This window comes from Plectropomus leopardus, chromosome 12 (genome assembly GCF_008729295.1).
Source record: "Plectropomus leopardus isolate mb chromosome 12, YSFRI_Pleo_2.0, whole genome shotgun sequence".
Classification (NCBI taxonomy): Eukaryota; Metazoa; Chordata; class Actinopteri; order Perciformes; family Serranidae; genus Plectropomus; species Plectropomus leopardus.
In genome coordinates, this window is record NC_056474.1 from 25,181,497 (window position 1) to 25,202,174 (window position 20,678).

General features: G+C 38.8%; 2 protein-coding genes across 4 annotated transcripts in view; both read right to left on the bottom strand.

The window, feature by feature from the left end:
• LOC121951104 (nuclear receptor coactivator 2-like) overlaps positions 1-10,405 on the bottom strand; it is a 63,080-nt gene extending 52,675 nt beyond the window's left edge. For all 3 annotated transcript variants that reach the window (XM_042497327.1, XM_042497328.1, XM_042497325.1), the window contains exon 1: positions 10,315-10,405. The gene's annotated coding sequence lies outside the window, so the exon portion shown is untranslated. The remainder of the gene's footprint in view (positions 1-10,314) is intronic.
• A 1,931-nt stretch (positions 10,406-12,336) lies between these two features.
• On the bottom strand, positions 12,337-18,585 carry lactb2 (lactamase, beta 2). Its single transcript, XM_042497801.1, has 7 exons — positions 18,380-18,585; positions 17,550-17,710; positions 17,258-17,378; positions 16,624-16,802; positions 15,691-15,839; positions 15,016-15,103; positions 12,337-14,791 (listed from the first exon to the last, which is right to left on the bottom strand). Exons 1-7 carry the CDS (start codon positions 18,499-18,501, stop codon positions 14,748-14,750), a joined length of 864 nt encoding a protein of 287 aa, XP_042353735.1. The 5' UTR covers positions 18,502-18,585; the 3' UTR covers positions 12,337-14,747.
• Between the last annotated feature and the right edge of the window lie 2,093 nt (positions 18,586-20,678).

The window sequence follows — 20,678 nt, forward strand, 5'->3', positions numbered from 1 at the left end:
GAATTGTGTGTTTGACAAATATGCAGTTGAGTTTTTACCATGAAAAGTGATTTAACAGAATTTCAGCTTAAACATCCCCCACTGCTGATGCTGGAAGTCTCACTCTTGCCTACAATAACAAGAGAACCTGCTGCTTTTCCCAGACATTGACCCGGCCTAAGAGGACCATTCAGAGCGTTTTGAGTCCTTTTTCACACTGTGAGGCTGACCTGGGTCAGTATGGTGCAAGTCCAGGTTCATCGAGTTCCCACTAGCTTCGGTTCTCGTTCTCAAACATCCTATTTTTACGAAACAATTTGTCTCACTTTACTCTAATAGCTGCGCTGATGTGGAAACCTGCTTGAATCCTCTCTCAAATTTTACTTTTAATTGTACAATGTGTTCAACTTCTACTTTCATGCTGCATACAAACTGTGTCTCCGCTGACAAGTCAGATCACATGTCCTGTTGTTGTGCCCTCGAGCAATGACACTGAAAAAGTATACCTGCTCCCTCGATGTCCGTCACTCTGTGTTACCCAACCTCATCTTATGTAATCACATGAAAACTCCTGTTTTCAAGAAATATCAAATGTCACATGTTCTACTTGGTGAATCACATCCTCTCTCCCGTCTCTAAAGTGATGAAAATGTTTTGTGAGAAAGGTTACTATGACTTCTCCCTTCTTATTGCTATTTCTGGTTTGTCATTTGCTTTAATCAAGGCATGTTGCTTTCAATGTAAATTTTTCAACTCAGATTCTGAAAACTGTAAAGTGGCATCAAAAATATCAAGGGCAGTCCTTCTCACTCAGTCAAAACTACATATGGGTACCAAATGTATTTTTAGCCTCTTACTGCCAATGATTTTATTATTGAGTAACACACAATGTTTGACCAGATTTAGTGTCATGTTGCAAGATCCACACCAAAACTTTTTCCCTAAGCCAGAGCGAGTCACTGTTTCCCAGCATTGATGCATGTCAGCTCTTTTAAACAAGATCCCTTTTGCTCCCCAGGTCAGCACATCACGGTTACTGTACCTTGACTACATTTGTGTGTGACTGATGTGCGCTTAACTTTGTACCAAATTTAATGTGCATGTTTTCAAGGAGCCCTGATAGAACCCATTTTGTCAAAAATCAGGCAACCTCGTCTGCACAACGGTCTATGATAACAAAGGCAAAACAGTCAGTTTGATAATGATTCACTGAAGTTTAAAATGCAACATGAAGAGACTGAGCTGTCAAGTCATAACAGTGGTGAAGCTGTAATTTGCGTGTGTGTGTGTGTGTGTGCATGTGTGTTTTGGGGTGGGAAGGGTTACTGTAATTGTGAGGACCGTACAAAAAGTAGTAAAAAGAAGAAGTGAGTTTTTTTTGGTCAGCGTCCAAATCTGAGACATCTGCTGGCTCTTCCCCCTGGTGTGTGTGTGTGTGTGTGTGTGTGGGTGTGTGTGTTGTTACTGAGTATGTGTGTGTGCTGGTTTTGTGTGTGTGTGTATGTTTCTGTATGCAAGCATGAGTAAGACGGGTGCCCTCTCGGTCAGTTGGACACAGTGGACTCAAACCAACACACAACACTTCAACCTGCACCTGCCACCCCTGAGAGAGCTGCATATGTGGACATGCATCAGTGTGTGTGTGTGTGTGTGTGTGTGTGTGTGTGTGTGCGTGCGTGCGTGCGTGCGTGCGTGCGTGTGTGTCTGTGAGGGACTGGCCAACTGCTTTGTGAATTGCACAAGCACCCATGCAAGTACAAATGTTTTTCTTGCACACACAATGACAGAAAGAATCTGATTCAGCTCAGTTTGTGCACTTAAATGTTGTGTAAGAAAGTGACTTGTAACAGTTTGTTTTCAAACAATAATCTCAGGAAAGAGAGGCTCTTTCTCGAGCTCTGTTTTCTCAGGACTCAAATATTCTTCAGAGAGTGTTACGTATGTGGTTAAAAGCTCCAGGGGGAAAAAAGGTAGTCAGTAAAACCTGAGTTAAGATTATTCTGTCAAAAAAGTTGGGTTTCCTGCTGCAAGAAGACTGTGCTCACCAAAGAACCTTTCACTGAGGACAGCTCAGAATAGGCTTCTGGAGATAGACAGTTAAGGCTAAAAATGGGGAAGGGAAGCAAATAACTTGATCACACAACAACCTCCCTTGGGCTATAGTAATTAAGTCCAACTGAAAATAACAACTAGCCATCCCCTTCTGCAGCAAACAAATTGATCATGGAGTGGGAGGAAGAGTTAAAAAGAAAAAACAACCTCAAATTATCACTTTGTGGTTGTATGCCTCAGAGAACCAATCACGTTGCACAACAGTTTACATCATGTCAAATGTGTGTCACATGTCTGTGAAAACATGGATGCTTCACACACATCTTCCACCCACCAGTAGAAAAAAATCTATACAATCAGTTTCAAGGAGGACATGGGGAGGACAAAGAGGTGGGAGGCATCTTTTTAATACCTGTGTGTCCCTTTGTATCATTCTGTGTCTTCTCACTAAAATCAGAGGTTTTTGCGGGTCCATGAACACAGCACAGCAGGGAGAGCTCCCCATGACTGTTTTTTTTTCCTCAGCAGCGGTTTGTCACTGGCAGGGTGGATAATTGAGCTGTTGGTCCATTTGCAGCTGATCAACCCACATCAGTGGATGACAGAAGCAGCAGTTTGTAAGAAAGTCCCTGGTGGACTTTTGTTTGGTAATTTGTTTGGCAAACCAAGGTGTAGGACAAGATATGTGTCTTTGTAGGACAGAAGATGTTAGCTAGAAAGCTAATGCAGGTTGCTGAGTGGCACTCGTGTGTAGCAGGCAACTCTGTTACAAAGCTGTTACTTAGTGTGCACAAACAAATAAAAAAATGATGGAATGGCTTTTCAAAAACAGTTTAGAATTAAATTATTTTTTTGACTATGTGCAGAGAAGTTCTCAGTCTAGGTAGACTGAGAACCAACAATGTTCCAACACAGATGAGGGGCACCATCATGGGACCAGTATATATTTCTTTCTTTTGGATACTGCTTTTTTGCTCAAATGAAACCACAGGACATGCAACTGTCTATATGTATACTGTTGCAGATAAACACGGAGGTCAATTTTAAAATAATAGACACTTGTTTTATCCAATTTTAACAGATATTTTAAATATAAAAAATATATATAAATACATTTTAATATGTCTGTGGACTTCTAAGCCAGTATGATTTTAAGATGAGAAAGGGAAAATGCACAAATTCACAGCCATACTAATGGTTCATGCCCGAGACCTAATTTTGTTGCTGGTGAGTTTCACTGTTAATTATTTGCATATGAGGCATTGTGGTAGACTTTGGTAAGCAATCTCTCTCTCACTCACTCACTCACTCACTCACTCACTCACACACTCACACACTCACACACTCACACACACACTCACACACACACACACACACGAGTAAGACACAGAGAGAGGGTAGAGTTTGGAGCCACAGAGAGTCAATGAGACACACACAGAGAGACGGCCTACTTCCTGACTGTGATTAATTTGTGTTTCTAAGCAGCTCTATGGTAACAAAAAGATCCACAGCCACACTGAGCTCTGAGCTGGTTAACTGTACAACCACATAACATAAATTGCTCACAGTCTTATAATAAACTCTTGTAATATATAGAAACCACACTGCACTCTTTCAAAGGATGCCCCATCGGCAAGCGAAACACATTAGTGTTTCTTGCCTGTGTTGACAGGGATTTCCGTCATCTTCATGACAATGTTTCATTAGGTAAATTTAAAACCGTGTGCATTTACCGTATGTGCACATGCATCAAATTAGAGAAACTGAACGGAGGTCCCATGTGCCATTCTAAGCTGTCATCAAGTCAATAAATTTTTGCCTTGGTGGGGTTTGTGCTTCTCTAGGCTGAATATTAGCCAATGTACACGGGTGTCGTTCAGAAATGTTTGCATATGTATGTGTTTCTTTTATACATATGCAGACTGGAGGTTCAAGGTATATGTCAACTAGGAAGCAGTGTCGCTTTTAGCAAACCCCTCAGACCAAATCTGGAAATTGAAATCAATTTCACTCATCCACCGATCTGATCTGATCAGATCAGCTCTGAAAGAATTGACAGATCAATTATCCGCCCAACAAATCACAAACTGCAAACAAAAAAATAACTCATGGAGAGCCCTGCCTGTGCTGCGTTCAAGGACCTGCAAAAACCTCCAAATTTAGAGAGGGGACACAGAATGATACAAAGGGACCCAGATATATTTAAAAGGAAAAAAGTTTGCTGGTATCGTCTTCTGCTAAAGGACAGCTTTTATTTTTACAGCCGCCCATTATCCTCGAACGCCTCACAGCATGCAGCATGCAGATGTGCGATGCTGAATCATAACAAAACAAACACTCTGCCTGTGTCAGTCTCAAAGCTGCTTTGAATGTGGAAAAGGAGAAGTTGTCTGCAAACTGAAGTTAATGAGATTCACAGTATTTCCTGATGCAACAAATTAAATAAACTTACTATGAAACAAGTGTAACTCGTCTAATGTCAGGTGATTTTGTCTACAGTGTGAAATTGGATCAGGCTGAGTATTGGATTATTAAAATTACCAAGAATTTTGGCTGCAATTACCACAAAAACACTTCTGACTGCTCAGTCTCTTCCCTGTCATCTTAGCAACAACGTCCTGCTGCCAAAAAGCAGTGATGAACACCACAATTAGCTCTGGCCACGGCCCACGTTTGTTCTGCAAAAGCTTGTTATGCTATTAGCTTGTATTATCCGGCTGGAGGCCTGTGGACTCTCTCTAGCTCAGCTCTGCTGTCACAGTGTTGGAGAATTACGGCCGCCGTCAGCTCCAGCTAACCAAATTAGCACTTGTTATGCAACCTGCTAGACTTGGCTCCCAGGTCTGCTGCTTCAGACCCGCACAGCTTTCATTACCGTTTGCACATATAGGAAGGCCCTGCGGACTGCTGTAAAGCTGAATGTACATGCATATGTTTTTTTTTCCATATTTAAGTACTTTAATTGTGATCAAGTGTGATATGCAACAGAAGTGTAATATTCTGCTGCCTTGCAGAGATGGTAGCAGTCACAAACTCAAACTTTCTCAAACAGCCCTACCAGTCAGAATTCTAATCCAAAGCATGACCTTCAAGTCAAGCAGGGCTAATGAAATAGGTTGTGATATCACATCCACGTGGTGGCAAACAGTGTTCATCTTTGTTGACCTCTGTATCGTAAATTCATACAATATGCCGATAGAAACAGTGCTGTCTTGATGCTTCTCGTGTTTGTGCTGACTGCCTGTTTTGTACAATATTACACGACTAGTCTACACACTGCAGCATCACTAGCTGACTGTTCACAGTTGAAAATAGCAATACGTCCATCCCATGATATCACACTCTGTTTTGATGCCAGGTGCGCAGCATTAATAGCAAGCCGTAAACCTACCAGCTAGCTCAGAACATTTCAGCTTTCAGATTTTTGTGTTGTGTGCTTTTGTGCTCCTCTCCTCTTATTAGTTTCTAACAGAACAGAACAGAACAGGATGACTTGACCCTGATACTATTTTCTGTAATTTGGGTCACAAACTCTTGGTGACATCTGTTTGGGAAATTGAAGCAGCTAAAAAGATGCATTTTTTAAAAATTACATAGCTACTTTTTTATTTTTTTAACGTTGTTGGCTAGTTAATGAGTTTCAACAGGTGTTTCTCTAATATTGAGGGTTAGTGAACCAATTGGACGTTGAATCGTACAGGATGTAAACGTGTGTTGTATTTACGTTCTAAGCTAGGCTACTTCTTAGCTACATCTGAAATTCCATATTAATATGCTATTTAGTACATAAAGTATGTGAGAATTTTTAGCACCTCTGCCTAAACCGTATGCAAACACTGGCCTTTATGTCAACATAAATATAACAAAATTGGTTGACATGAAAATGAAAATATTTTGGCTCCAATGAAGTTGAAAGGAAAATGGTACAAAAGCCACGCCATATGCAATAAATTCACCTGTGAATATAAATTCTAAAGCATTACAGACATTTTATATTTTAAAAGTAGCAAGCAGTCATACAGTGAGAAAAAAATAAATCGTATAAAAATCAAAAATTCAGATCCATCAAGATGCATCGATAATTGCATCGCAGCCCTTAAATCTAAGGTGCCTTGAAATTCCCACCCGTTGTGTCATATTAAATATCATTTTATCGTATTGCTGCAATGCTAGTTAATTTTACGAAAAGTTTAATTTTATTGAATTTTTTTCTTTGTCTGCCATTTTCATCTGTTGATCTTCATTTCTTATGTTAATTTAATGTACTCCTTATATGGCATGTACTATACAAAAGTTACTTTGACTAAAGTATCTGTTGGACTTTTTATCATATTCTGTAATGTGAAACCCTTACTTGCAAATACATCTCTGCCAAAGTGAAACCAAACTAAAATCCCTGCACATTTGAGCAGAGTGTTAAAAAAAAAAGTACATACACCTTTCAAGGCGTAGCTACATCTTAGCTGCATCATCTTGTTGAATATGCGAGCAGTGATATACGTGTTGTTTTAGAAGTGTGAGAGTGCTACCCCTCCTCTGACTGACATTGAAGAACTAAAAGGAAAAGGGTTAGATGAAATAAACCCCTGTGCTTTGCTTTACAGCTTTTGTGCACTTCAAACTATGACTGGAGATCAACAGATAGCTTTGTCTTCAAGGCCTCTAAGGACATCATCACAGACCACACAGTCCACCAGAATATGTGGCAGCCAGTTTCAAAAAAATGTTGAGAAATAACAAATATTCTGTATGCAGCACTTTTGTTTTTGTAGTGATTTTAATCTGCCCCTTGTTTGAGCCTGTCATGTAATAAAACACATTAGAGTAACAGAAATAATGCCGGTTTAGATTAAAATATAGAGAGCCATTTTATTGTCTCACGAGAGAAAGTACTCGCTGATTAAATTTAAGAATTTGGGAAATATGTACAAAAACTGTGACCCAATGTAATGCAATTTAGAGAGGAGACCTGCCACTACCATGTAAGCACAACCTCTAGATACATTTTAGTGAGGGAATATTACAGTAATTATGTGTTTGGGCACTGCAGGCAGTATTCAGAGGAGTCATGACATGGTTGTGCATGTGTGTGTGTGTGTGTGTGTGTGTGTGTGTGTGTGTGTGTGTGTGTGTGTGTGTGTGTGTGTGTGTGTGTGTGTGTGGTGCTGGTTAATTAGAGCACTTGGTCTCAGGAGGATCAGACCTGGAAGACGACTGTCTCTGCTACGTGACAGAGAGCCAGGTGGCAGTGTGTGTGTGAGTGTGTGTCTGATAAGTTGGTGGCAGTGACAAGAGTCAGACATAAACAAACACAGTTGAGAAGACACACACAGACCAATACACAAACACACACACTCACACCTTAGTGAATACCAATAAATGTAAAGAACCAGCAGCGTGGGCATCAGAAACCACATTAAAGAAATGGATTCTATCATTAATTACTATTGTGCATCAAGAAAGTTTAATCAGGAGAGCAAAAAAGGTCATCAGTCAGAGCAGGGTTTGATGATGATGCTTTGAAAGGAGCATGTGTGTTTCTTTAGCATGGATTTGCTTGCTGGGGATAAGACCTGGTCGAACCTGCTATGGAGAACTGCACAGTCAAGCCTCTGCCCTTCCCTCCTCCTCCTCCTGCTGCTGCTGTTGTCATTGGTCAGGGCATTATTTGAGCCCTCACGTGGTTTAATGAATTCAAGCCACTAAGGATCCCTCACTGGGCAGGCTGCCAATCTCATGTTAAGATCTTGGTCTTAAGTACATTCCTGCACTCTTGCTGCAGCACTATAAGGTAGTTTTGGCATTGAAACTGTACTGAAGCATACTGATATTTAACCAGAAAAAAATAAACCAAAAAAAACATGCTGGTACATTAAAACAGAGTTCACTAAACTATAATAAAATAACAAAACCACAATAGAAACAAATCCTCGCAGAACCTCAAACCAGATAAAACAAGCGTGCATATATCATGTTGCTGAACTGTACAGGTCTACAAAAACACTCTTAATCCTTAAGAAAAACAACAAAGTAAAACAGACTAAAATTAAATCTCAGAGACGGGGGGGATGAACACAGAACCTGGCAACCCGCTGTGCGTGTTGCAATCCTTTTCAAAGTTCACTTTGGGATGCAGGAAAGAGCAAATAAACCTAAACAAGAGCCAAAAATTCATGAGTCCAGCACTCAATGATAACACATCCAGAGGAGTCTGATGGCACCTGTCACGTAGGCAAACTTACTGGTTCTCTACAGTAACATACCAGCACAACAGCAAACAAAGACAAACCAGCACAACGGCAAATAAGGCAAATTCCTGAACCTGCACTGGCAGTGATGTACCTGACAGTTTGATAATAAGGTTTATACTGTGCTTTATTTCGACAAAGAATAAACTTTGGAGCACATTAAATCACAGCCCTGCAGCTCATTGCATGTCATGCTGCTTTTAAGTCCCAACAGAACTATCATTCAAGCACATATAAACACATTGATTTGTATCCTTTTTTTTTTTCAAATTAAAATGCCCCAGGCAGCGTGGACCTTTAACCACAGAGCAGCAGGCTTTCTACACAGATTATGAACTGCACAATCAATCACAGGGAACCAAAGTTTTCTCTGCCATGTAAATTTTTCCAAGCAGGCTGTGTTACACCTGTTCTTATTATGGGATTGCTTTGAAGGGCACTATAACAGTATTTCAAATAGTTGTTTATTTTTCCTTAATTAATTTTATCATTGTTTGCTGTCGTTATGGGTTATTTACAAGTTACCTGGACAAAAAAAAAATGAGAGAGATGCCTCTCTTCATTTTACTGTCCAAGACCTACTTGCAAGGTTGATTGATAAACTATGTCAAGCTAATATGAATGAACAGAGGCAAAACCGGAAGCTGGTCAATTTACTCTACAAAATACAAGCAATACATTTAAAAAGCCACAAGAATACAAAAAAACCCCACTTGAGTCAGGCATTACTATAGTAAATGTTGGGAGTACACATACCATTTACTTTTTTACAGTTTCTACTCATCTGGTTTTAACTCTTATAAGAATTATTATATGTTTTGATGATAGTAAAGCTGAAAATGAAGAAACGCTTCTCTCAATTATATATTTTTTTCAGCTGAGAAGTTGTACACAATCCATAAAAATAACGAACAATAACATAATGTCTTAAAGGGGTGGGATTAAATAAGTTTAAAATTCTACCTACTCCTTGTTCAATAAGTTCAAAATGAGAACATTAACCAATAAATCTCAATAACTTGTCACACGATGTTACATTCATAGCATGACTATTTCACAGCCTCAACGCAATAACATGCTAATGCCCTAAAAACTACTCATCTTAAACTATTAATCAAATCCACAATGTAATGTATCAGTAATTCTATGGCGTGAACACTCGAAATGAATCAGTACTTTTATTTTGAAAGTCAAAACGGGACTACACTTGTTTCACTTAACACTTGAGTTGGTTGAGGAAGTCCGAGCAATATCAACCGGGAATAAGTCGAAATTTTCACTGTGAAACTACTATATGTCCACCTCAGTCGCACAGACACTTGTAAAATAAACCAAAGCTTTAATTTTGTGTTTTTAAATTCTACTTTGACGACAGCAACAAACGAGCACGACTGTAGCTGACGCTGACTGTTCACATAAGCCCGCAGTTGTCGCTTCAGTTGATCAGGAAGGGCTTTTAACAGCTAACCGTTAAAGTTAAACAGTAAAGTCCCGTTTGGGGTATTTGTGCAGCTATCACACAATGTTTGAACGCGTTAAACAAACACCAGCATATCAGCGTTTACTTTTTCTTTCCACCGAAGACTTGAGACCTGACGGGCAGATAACCGGCGGAAAGTAGCATTTTTATCCGTCTACGCTAACGATAAATTCGCTGAAAAATCCGGTTCGGTACTGATAGCTATCAGTTCAACCGACTAGTCTCCATGTTTACACTCGCTATCAGTTCATTAAAGACGCTAAAACACAGAAAAATACCCTGCACGATAAAAAAAAATACCGGTTGATTTTAATGTTATTTCCCGGACTCAACTAGTTAACCCCATAATATATTTTCATGACACCACACAAATGTGATAACGGTAATGTCGCGGCGCCACTGAGAGGAAAAATGCACCATAAAGTATGATAACCACGGTACAAACTGCCACACACTTTACACAAACCCCTTCAGCAATATTAGCGTTATTTTGGGGGGTGGGATTGAGGGAATAAGAGGAAGTAGGGGGGGTCAAGAGAATGACAGGAAACTTACCTGAGAGTTGGGAAGCCATAGGTGTGTGCAGTGCGGGATGTGTGGCTCGGTGTTGACGGTGATGTGTCGGTCAGCGGGACGGAGCGGCGGTGGCGTCCAGGGCCGGAGCCGCCATGTTCCTCTGGCTCAGAGGCTCCTCGGCTGTTTATCTTTACCAGTAGACCCCCCTCTCTCCTCCCTCTCTCCCTCCTCCCCCTCTCCATCACCACCACCTCCACTCATCTCATTACCACACTGAGTGTCTCTCTACCATTCTCTCTCTCCACCACACACACAAACACACCAACAGCTCTTTAACACAACATTTAATAATGTCATGTATTTATTTTCTTTGTGGCAGTTTGGAACAGATTTTTTTTAGGCCAGGTTGTGATGTGCTTGCTTTTTTATTTTTTTTATTATGACGAAAAATTTGTAAGGTGTCACAAGTTTGAATCAGAATCAGAAATCAGAAAAGGGAGTTATTGCCCAGAAGGTTTTCACTTTTAAGGAATTTGCTTCGGTTTTTGGTGCACACATAAAACACACAATAAACATAGCTATTAAGATTAATTTAAATAAATAAATAAAAATACCACTACCACTACTACTACTAATAATAATAATAATTATTATTATTATTATAATAATGCTCTCTAACCCAACATTAAATCATGCATAATGTTTTTTATTTGTTCATTTATTTATGTGAAAATATACTACAGATTTTTTAAGCTATCATTAAGTTATGTGCCTTTTTATTATTATGATAAAATTTTAAGGTGTCACAAATCTGAATCAGAACCAGAAATCACAAAAAAGATTTACTGTCAACAAGGGTTTCACTTACAAGGACTTTGGTTTGGTTTTTGGTGCAAACATTAAACATACAATAAACATATTAAGATGAATCTAAATAAATAAATTAATAAAATACTATTACTACTACTACTACTACTACTAGTACTACTACTATAATAATAATAACAATAATAATAGTAAAGCTCTCTAACCCAACATTAAATCATGTTATTTATTATAATACCCAAATCTTTTGCATTGTGGTTGCCCACAGAGTATGTGCACGGTGGCAGACAGAACCAAAGCGGCTAACTTAAACCGACTGAGCATTGAGTTAGCGGCCAGTTTAGCACCCCGCTAACTTGAGTGGGGATCAAATGATTTGATCTTGCAGCTCTTCTAGACTTTTCAAATGTCATTGGACCAAATAGATTAAACACTGATAGTGAAGCCAGTCATTTCACTGGAGTTTTGATGACCAAAAAAATGTATCCACTGATTTACAGACGTCTCTTTCCCAGTGTAGGTCAATGGGAAAAGTTTTTCTTTCCTCATGGCATTATCTGATGATAGACAGTGTAATTCCACTTTCGGCCCACTATGTAAAATTGTCTTAAAAGGGCCCTGGGGCCCAGCCACTGCCTACTCTGATAAATAAATTACAGTCCCTTAAGCAACTTTTTTTAACTTGTTAATTTCCTGATATATTGTTATACACTGCAGCAGTGTTAAAAGGATTTCAAATATGTATCAAGCCCCATTATTGTATACCAACTCTATTTTCTGAGGGTAACCGTATCTCTAATACTGATACTAATTTATTCACTGACAGTCTTACAGTCGTGGGCGAATTATGAAACATGGGTCCCTGGGAGCAGAGAAGCAAAAGACCCCACCTTTTGCTTACCTGCATAGTAGCAAGACACAGACTGTGGTTTGTGCCTTTTTGTCATTGTTATTTGCATGTCTTTGTAGTCATTATGCATATTTTTGTGTCTCTTGAGGCTGTTTTGTGTCTTTTTTGGTTGTTTAGTGTTTCTTTGTAATTCCTTTGCACCTATTTGTGGTCATTTTGAGTCATTTCCTGGTTGATGCATGTTACATTAATTTCAGTGACATTTTGCAGATGAGGGCCAGGGGGGGCCCTGGCCCTGTTCCCGGCAGGCTTTTTCAGCAATCCATTCACGCTCACAATTCCTTTTGTTTGAGTAGTTTATTGTCCAATGATCAAGTGAAATACTGTAAGACAAAATAATTTTCCTGCAAAGATTATCATTAGTCCCTGGCTATGTTGAAAGGTACCCCAAAATTCAACTAAAATGATTCACACAATCTCTGTGTAAATCATGGGTGTGCTGCATGATTCATATGTTCATTCATGATTGTAGTTGTTTACTGTAAGCGAAGTTGTTTTCAGTAAAGTGACATCTCAGCTCCTAAATGAGCAGGTTACGTAGAAAAGCCTACAGAGACGACAAAAACAGCTCTTCCTGTATATCTAAGAAATTCCCAGTAATATAGCATAAGAGCCATTAGTCAACATGAAAACAGATGAGAGTCGAGAAGGGGTCAACCACAGGTCAAATGTTCATGCTGTAGATCTGATTATTACTCACTGGAATATTGGATCATCAGGATAATTCAGATGAGCTCATACTCAGCTGTTCAAAGCTGTTTTTATGTGGTGAACTTCGGTATTCATGAGTTTGATAGTCCAAATATAAAAATTACATTTAATCATCATGAACTCTTATCTCATAATTACCACAGATACACAATAAATTCCATTCATGGCCAGTAAAAAACACCACCATCTCACTGGAATACTGCTGTAGATCTACTTCAACACATATTAGCATTCTTTACATTTATTCATACTTTTAACAAATGTCAGCCATATGTTGTAATAAGTGCAAATTATCATAATTTACTGTTCAAGTTGTCACGCAATAATATTGGCAGACACTGCCATCTAGTGACTGACTGGAATGACTGTGCCATATTTCTAGACCAGAGAGGACCTCCTGCATCAGTTCACATATTACTGCATTGGCTACAGTTGCCAAATGGAATTAAGAGGATGAGAAAAAGAAGAAGACGAGGGAGAAAAAGAAGATGCAAAGAAGGGGTAGAAAAAGAAAGGGTTGTGTATCAGACTCTATTTACTCACCAGATAGCTGTTTAGGTTTATGTTTACACAGTTATGTTTAAAGCCATAGCCCAAGTAAGAGTCTGCTAGATTTGTTTGAAGTCAACAAAAGCTCTGGCCAAAAGGCTTACATCCTCAACAACTGCAATTCAAGAAAAGGTGGGACACTGTGTAAAACTTGTTAATCCCTTTTGACCTTTATTAAATTAATTACAGCACAAAGACAAGACATTTGATGTTCACACTGATAAACTTTATTATAATTTTTTTGTAAATATACACATATTCTGAATGTGATGCCTGCAACAAGTTCCAAAAAATTTGGAACAGGGCATGTTTACCGCTGAGTTACATTATCTTTTCATTGAACAACACTTAGTAAGTATTTGGGAACTGAGGACAATAATTGTTAAAGTTTTTGAGAGTGGAATTATTTCCAGGTTCTGCTTGATATACGACTTCATTTAACTCAACAGTCAAGGGTCTCCATTGTTGTATTTTGCACTTCATAATGCGCCACACATCTTCAATGGGAGACAGGTCTGGACTGCAGGCAGGACAGTTTAGTACCTTCAGTTTTTACTATGAATCCATGCTATCATAACACATGCAGAATGTGGCTCTGACATCATCTTGCTGGAATAAGCAGGGACGTCTCTAAGAAAAATGCTATCTAGATGGCAGCATATGTTGCTCAAAAACCTGTTTTTACTTTTCAGCACTCATGTTACTTTCACAGATGTGACGTTACCCATGATGCCATGGGCACTAGCACATCCCCATATCATCAAAGATGCTGGCTTTGAAATTTGCACATATAACAATGTGGATGGTCCTTTTCTTCTTTAGCTCAGAGGACACCACGTCCTTGATTTCCAATAAGAATTTGACATGTGGAGTCGTCAGACCACAGCACACTTTTGCACTTTGTGTCAGTCCATCTCAGATGAGCTCTGGCCCACAGAAGTCAGCAGCGTTTCTCGATGTTGTTAATAGCTGGCTTTCACCTTGCATGGTAGAGTCTTAACACGACAGAGTCAAAACAGATTTGCAAATTATTACATTCTGTTTCAATATAAGTTTTACACAGCGTCCCAACTTTTTTGGAACTGGGGTCGTAGAAGTAAGAAGAAAAAGAAGACAAGCTATTTCAGTCAGGCAGATGGCGGTGCTGTGGCACACTGATCACATTGTAAGATGGGGTCAACTTCCATTCTGCCACAGCCAAAATTCTGCTGACCTCCAGACATATTTCGCCACAGGCTGCAAACAGTCCTGGTGAGTTTGATGATTGGTCCTTTTATGTGTATTCCGAGTCAAGAAACATCCAAGGCAACAAGTGTGACCACCATCCCTACATTTCCATTAACCCACCCATCATTCAGCAAATCTAAGGCATAGAGCGTTGTGCAGAAAAGGAGATCACTTTTGACTGATCGATAGATTTTCATCATCCTCACCAAAGGGTCGATCAAAGTGCATTTCTTCAAGGTCTGTGTGGATGTCACAGGTTACTCTTCCATTTGATGTTCTGTGAAGATTCATTCACTGAGGGAAAAAACAGATTTGTATTTTTGCCAGCAGTATGTGAGTGCAGAGTATAATTTCTACATCACCAAAGACACACAATTAATCATCATGGACCATTAACCTTGTCACATAGCACAAAAACTATCTACATTGCCAGATGTAGAATGGTTGAACTGACCCAAAATTTTAATTTTTACTGGCCAAAACTCATGTTCTTCAAGTGCTAGTAAGTGATGACGTACCTGCACTGATACTGCCTTCTTTCTCCAGTTTCTTTAAGTGATGGACCAGGTTCACATTAGCTGCTTTGTGGAGGTACTCAGGAGTGTCCTTGAAAAGAAGCAATGAGAAGCAAGTCATTTTTCCCCGTTTCCCGTTTTTTTTTCATGGACAAAAATCTCACAACTTTTTCATTGCTTTTCAAGGACTCATAATATATATTTTTTCTTGTCTCACTCTTCTGGCATTTCCATAAACATATTAAATTCGAACTCTAATCAAACATAATTTTAGCTAGCTGGCATTCAAGGAGGGAGAGACAGAACACGACAGAACAGAACACGCTATGTAAACACGCTATGAAGAAACTTATGTGATGGTAAACAAACGTTTCACATCGATGCATATTAGATATATGCAACGTAACATCGCCAGAAACAGCAAAAAGAAATGCTGTTTTGTTATATTATGTGGAAACTTATCCATGGAAGACTACTGTAATAATTTCATTACTCATAACAAAATTCCATGACTTTTCCAAAATGTTCAATGATTTTTACAAACTCTTTTGTTCTCTTTTTTTCCAAGCCTGGAAAATGTAATTGTGAAATTCCATGACTTTTCCAGGTTTTCCATAACTAAGGTGTTGACCCTATTTTTAACAACATAATTAAGTATAATCACTTTTTTGCCCTGACCTTATAGACGATCTTGACGAGCTCCATTGAGGACAATGGTTTTCCTGCTCCTGCCTGAATGGCTGCCAGGATCTGCTGCTCTCTTTGTTCTCTGTGGCTGATGTAGTATCGGATCTTAGAGCCAGCATCCTGAACTACAGGTCCATGACCTGCACAGAGAACAGCAGCACAGTATTTTATTAAAAACATCCTGATGATTTTCACACATCAGACTCACAGACAGACACTTGCATTGTCAAGTCAAATTACACTGACAACACTGACCAAAGTGCATAACAAGGAGATCAAATAAAACAGAGGCGTGATCAAATAAAGACACAGGACATGAACAAATAAAAAAAAACAGCCATAAATAGTAAAAAAATAAGTAGAGTTAGTGAGCATACAATCTCATCACAAAAATAACATTGCACAAATAAAAAAATAAAATACAAGTAAAGTCAGACAGTGTAGACGCACATTTCAACATAATGATTTAAAAGGCTAAAGAACAGAGATGTGTGTCAGCTAAGGGGAGGGCCACTTATGTGGCAATTATGAATAATGTAGCTTATTTTGCATTTCATCGTATAAAATAAAGGGGTCTGCAGAAGCTCGTTATTCGGGTTCCGGTTGGCTTGACTGAAATGATGGAGAAGAGGTGGGTCTTTGCATACTCCCAGAAATCAAAAGCTAGTGTTTGAAAGTTTTATTTTGGAGAAGAAAAGGTAAAAATCCAGCAAAGCAAACATGGCAGCACTGAAATGATTCACCAGAGGTGATCAACAGAAAATGTACTGAAAACAATTTTGTTTAGTAAAAAATCTTTTAGATCATTTCTCACACAAAAATACCAAATATTTGCTGGTTGCGCTTTCTCAGACGTATGGATTTCTTGATTTGACACCACTGACATCATCAATGCACCACACATACTGCTGTGTGTTCACTCACCAGGGTAGATGATGTCAGCCTGAGAGTCCAGCAGGATCTTCAGAGATTTCATGTAGTCGTAGAGATCCTCAAACACGGCTGTTCCTTCGCCCAGGATGCAGTCTCCAGAGAAGAGCACCTGCTCCTCCTCCAGCAGCAACGCCATGTGGTCATCAGTGTGACCTGGGGTGAACAGCACTCTGGGATAGAGAAATGTAAAACATGGCTATCATCTGAAATAAGTGACTGTAACCAAAGTCAGACTTTAGCCGTGATACTAATTAACCGCTAAAGAGATATTAACACATACTCTTTTGTTACTGTAAATTCACAGAAATTCAAATTCTCTCATATTGCACATTTATATTTTGTGAAAGACTTTTTTTTTTAAAGTATGTGTCTCTAGTGCATGTTATTTTACAGTATGTCTTTAGAGTTCTCTTACGGTTGTTGGGTTTTTATTTTTTAGATTTATAGTTTTTATTACTTTCAGAGAGTGGCATACAGTAAATACAATATAGGCAGGGAAGATTAAAAAATACATTGCCTAGCAGTGCTAAAGAATTTCAGCCATTGTTTTTATTTTCTGTAAAGTTACTGAAAGTCCAACCAGTTAAAAAAGCTCCCTATTCAATGTCGTAAAAACTGAACTGACTTGAGTGTGGCCCCCTCCGTCTGGACAACATCTCCATCTTTCAGGTAAGTGTAGCTTTTGTTTCCAGCTATCTCTGTGACTTGGTTGGAGCGAGGAAGTTTGCTGACTCGGACCTCAGAACCTGCAAAATTAAAAAAGTAAAAAAATAAATAATAAATTATTATTATTACTGGATAACTGACTTAAAAGGGAACTGAACTTTGAAAATGCCATTAATTACATTTTTGGACTGACTTCCAATTTTCCAACAACACTGTGATAATGAAACCTGTTTCACACATACTGTCCTCACCAGTGATGTCCCTGCAGATGTCTTCCACTCCGCCTGTGTGGTCGTGGTGCCAGTGTGTGACAATGATCTCCTGGATGCTGGTGTTGAACTGCGTCAGTGCCTGTTTCAGATTGCTGATGTATTCAGGCACAGCTGGTTCTCCAGTGTCTATCAACACTCGCCTGGAATTAATTAAATACAGCATACACACATTATCAAGGCTTAAAAAGAAGCTGTCTGCATGTACACAAACTCTGCTAATTTATTAACCATTTTCATTTTGCTTTTCTTTAGGTTATCATTTTACTCTTTTACTTTGCATAACTTGTATTGAAACGGGGGTTTTGTTGTTGTTTTTTTTCATTAGGAGTTTCAAACGTTTTAGTATTGTATACTAGGCACATTTTTACAAGCAGGTTGTGTATGTACTATTTTTTAACAGAATAAAAGTACATGTCAAGTCATGTGTAACGTCTAGACTGCCAACATAAGAACAGGCCAATTTTTTAAAGGAAATTTAGTCCAATAACTTTAAAATATACTCCAAATTATTCATATTTCTTATATTGAATATATGCCGAACTGAACAGTGAACCCTGGCAATTCTGTCGACATGATTAGCCTTGGTCTATACGCTGCGTATTTTTGCATTTTACGCGAGGAAACATTGAATATACAAAGTTTTGAATGGAATTTGGCTTGATATTGTTTTAAATGCGCCACCCGGACATATGACCCACGCTTCTGCTCTATCCTTTTCAAATACAGATAACGTCGAATAGAAAATATATCATACTAAGTTTCAATTTTGCAAACATAATACACGCTATCGTTAACTTGACTAGAGTCACCTTTGCCCGGTCCCGACCAGGTAAGTGTTAGTTCCCTGCAGAGTCATGGGTCCCGGGTTACAGCCCAAAACCCGAATAACTCTGGCAGACAGCTGCTCAATGCGAGGAATAATTGCAGTCATAGCTGGAGTCGATGTAACGTTGGCTACAAAATTGACAAAAGGAGGAGCGCACTTAGTTTAAAGTCAAAAGCAAGACGAACAACATATAAACCGGAAACAGCATGTAAGCAATGTTCACTTCCTTTACACGAGGTCCTTCAAAATAAAAGTCTCGCTTTAACGTAGTAGTGACGGGTATATTTTATGTCATTCAAGTTAGGTTCTCTATTTGACGCTTTATACATACTGTTTTAATTCTTATGTTGATCCATTAACGCATAACCTAACAACTCGCCATTGATTACATTTCTTTGTAGTTTTTTTTATATGAATTATGTATGTCTGGGACTGTGCTTTATTTATCAGGGTAAGGAGGTGACTTTGCTTTTTTAAAAAAAATATCATGACCATCCCCGGAGCTATAATTATTTTTTCTTAAGCTTCCCCAAGTGACTGGGAGAAAAATGCATGAACCTCCCTCCACCATCAAACCCACCTGCAAGTTTCGGGGTTCAGAGGGTATTTGAAATAAATCCAAAATACAATCACTTAAAGTTAAATGTCCCTCCTCTAAGAAAAAAAAATCCCTCCCTCCTCATTGCCTAAAAATAATTTGAAGTGCCTCCCCCATTTTGCACCCCCCTCTCAAAAATAAGGAACAGTCCTTTACTTGTGTGAACACATATGTATTCATGCGCATTATGTATATGTATTACATGATGTATTTCTTCTCCTCTTTTAATCTGTGAGGAGTGTAAACCGTCACTGTGTAAACCGGTTTACTGACCTCTCCTGTCATCTGCATGTGATGATAGGTTAACACAACTTAATTGATTAATTAATTAAAATGAATCTATCCATTTATCTCTGCTTATTGGCTGCTATGGCCCAGCTTTCCTTCTTTGCTCACCTTCACACATATTTACAGTCACTCTTGATTACATTACTTTCAAATTAAAGCCATATATTTCCCCATACAAATACATTCTCACAAAAAAATTAACAGATGCATTTATTTAGTGCTCCAACAAAAGCAAATGCAGCTCGAAACAGGCTGCTATCATTATAGGACATTTACTGAATATCTGTCACAATAAAATCACATTTGACCACATAAATCGTCAGTAGCACAAACTGAACACTAGGTGGCGCCCTTGTCCAGTCTGATCGATGCTGAGTCGCTTCTCATTTCCACCGAGGCACTTAAACAATATTAACCGGTCCTGGATTATCTGCATTTTACAGACTGAACGTTTTATTACTTGGTAATGATGATGATGCTTGCCAAGTCCTCACAGTTCAACCTCAAATATCAGAGCTATCTGGCTTAATGACTGTTGTTATTGTCCTCATTAATCCTGAAAGTTTAAATGAGTGTTTTTATTACACCTCCAACAGAGGAAACCAAAATCATTAAAAGCTGTTTAACTACATAATACTATCAACTTCAGGGCTGCTGCTCTGTATCTTATCCTGACCTTTGACCTCTCTATCAGGGTTTGAATGAAATATCCCGTAATTACCTCAACATAGTCATTTGAGAACTAATTTAGGGAAGGTTTTAGGGATGTTTTAATGCAGTTTTACACTCCAAAATGTCATTACAAATCAGAAAATACTACAATATTCTTGCAGACATCTTTTTATAGTGATACTACCACCCTTGTCTTGCAGTTTACATAGTTTTCATGCTGAGCAGCCTCCCCTTAAGCTTATTAGACAGTATCAGGCACATCAGGAGCCAATCAGCTCCTCTGAGATGTTCATCAGCATATTAGCTGAATTACTTTGTCTGTTAGTTTATTTGAAAGTGTTTAATGAATGTGTTTGGGGCAAGTTCTGACAATCAGGCTGTGTAACAAGTTATGTGTATTACTGGATATAAACATCAGAAGAAATTTATGTATTATAATGAGTAAGCTATGCTGGTCCCAGGATATGGGCAGGCAGCTGCAGAGATGAGCGGCATCCAGGAAAAACACCACAATTAAATCAGAAGCACTGCGTTGCCAAACTAGCACATGGTTAACTAACAAAGGCAGAAGGCACCTAGAGGTAAGCAGAGGGCCTGCTTGTTTAGTTATTGACCACCTTGTGAATCCAAAACTAGGTGAGCATAGCAGAAGAAATAAATATTTTACAGTTGTAAAGGGGTAAAGCCTTCAGCGCCTTGTGGATGTACAGCATCAACAAGTCAT

What these genes read in the sequence shown, in the direction of transcription:
- lactb2 (XM_042497801.1), bottom strand. Translation starts at nt 18,501, where the DNA reads ATGACTGCAATTATTCCTCGCATTGAGCAGCTGTCTGCCAGAGTTATT. An exon ending in CTGGTCGGGACCGGGCAAAG is followed by an intron (nt 17,711 to 18,379) that starts GTGACTCTAGTC and finishes AATTAATTCCAG; the next exon opens with GCGAGTGTTGATAGACACTG. An exon ending in TCGTCAAGATCGTCTATAAG is followed by an intron (nt 15,104 to 15,690) that starts GTCAGGGCAAAA and finishes CTTCTTTTCAAG; the next exon opens with GACACTCCTGAGTACCTCCA.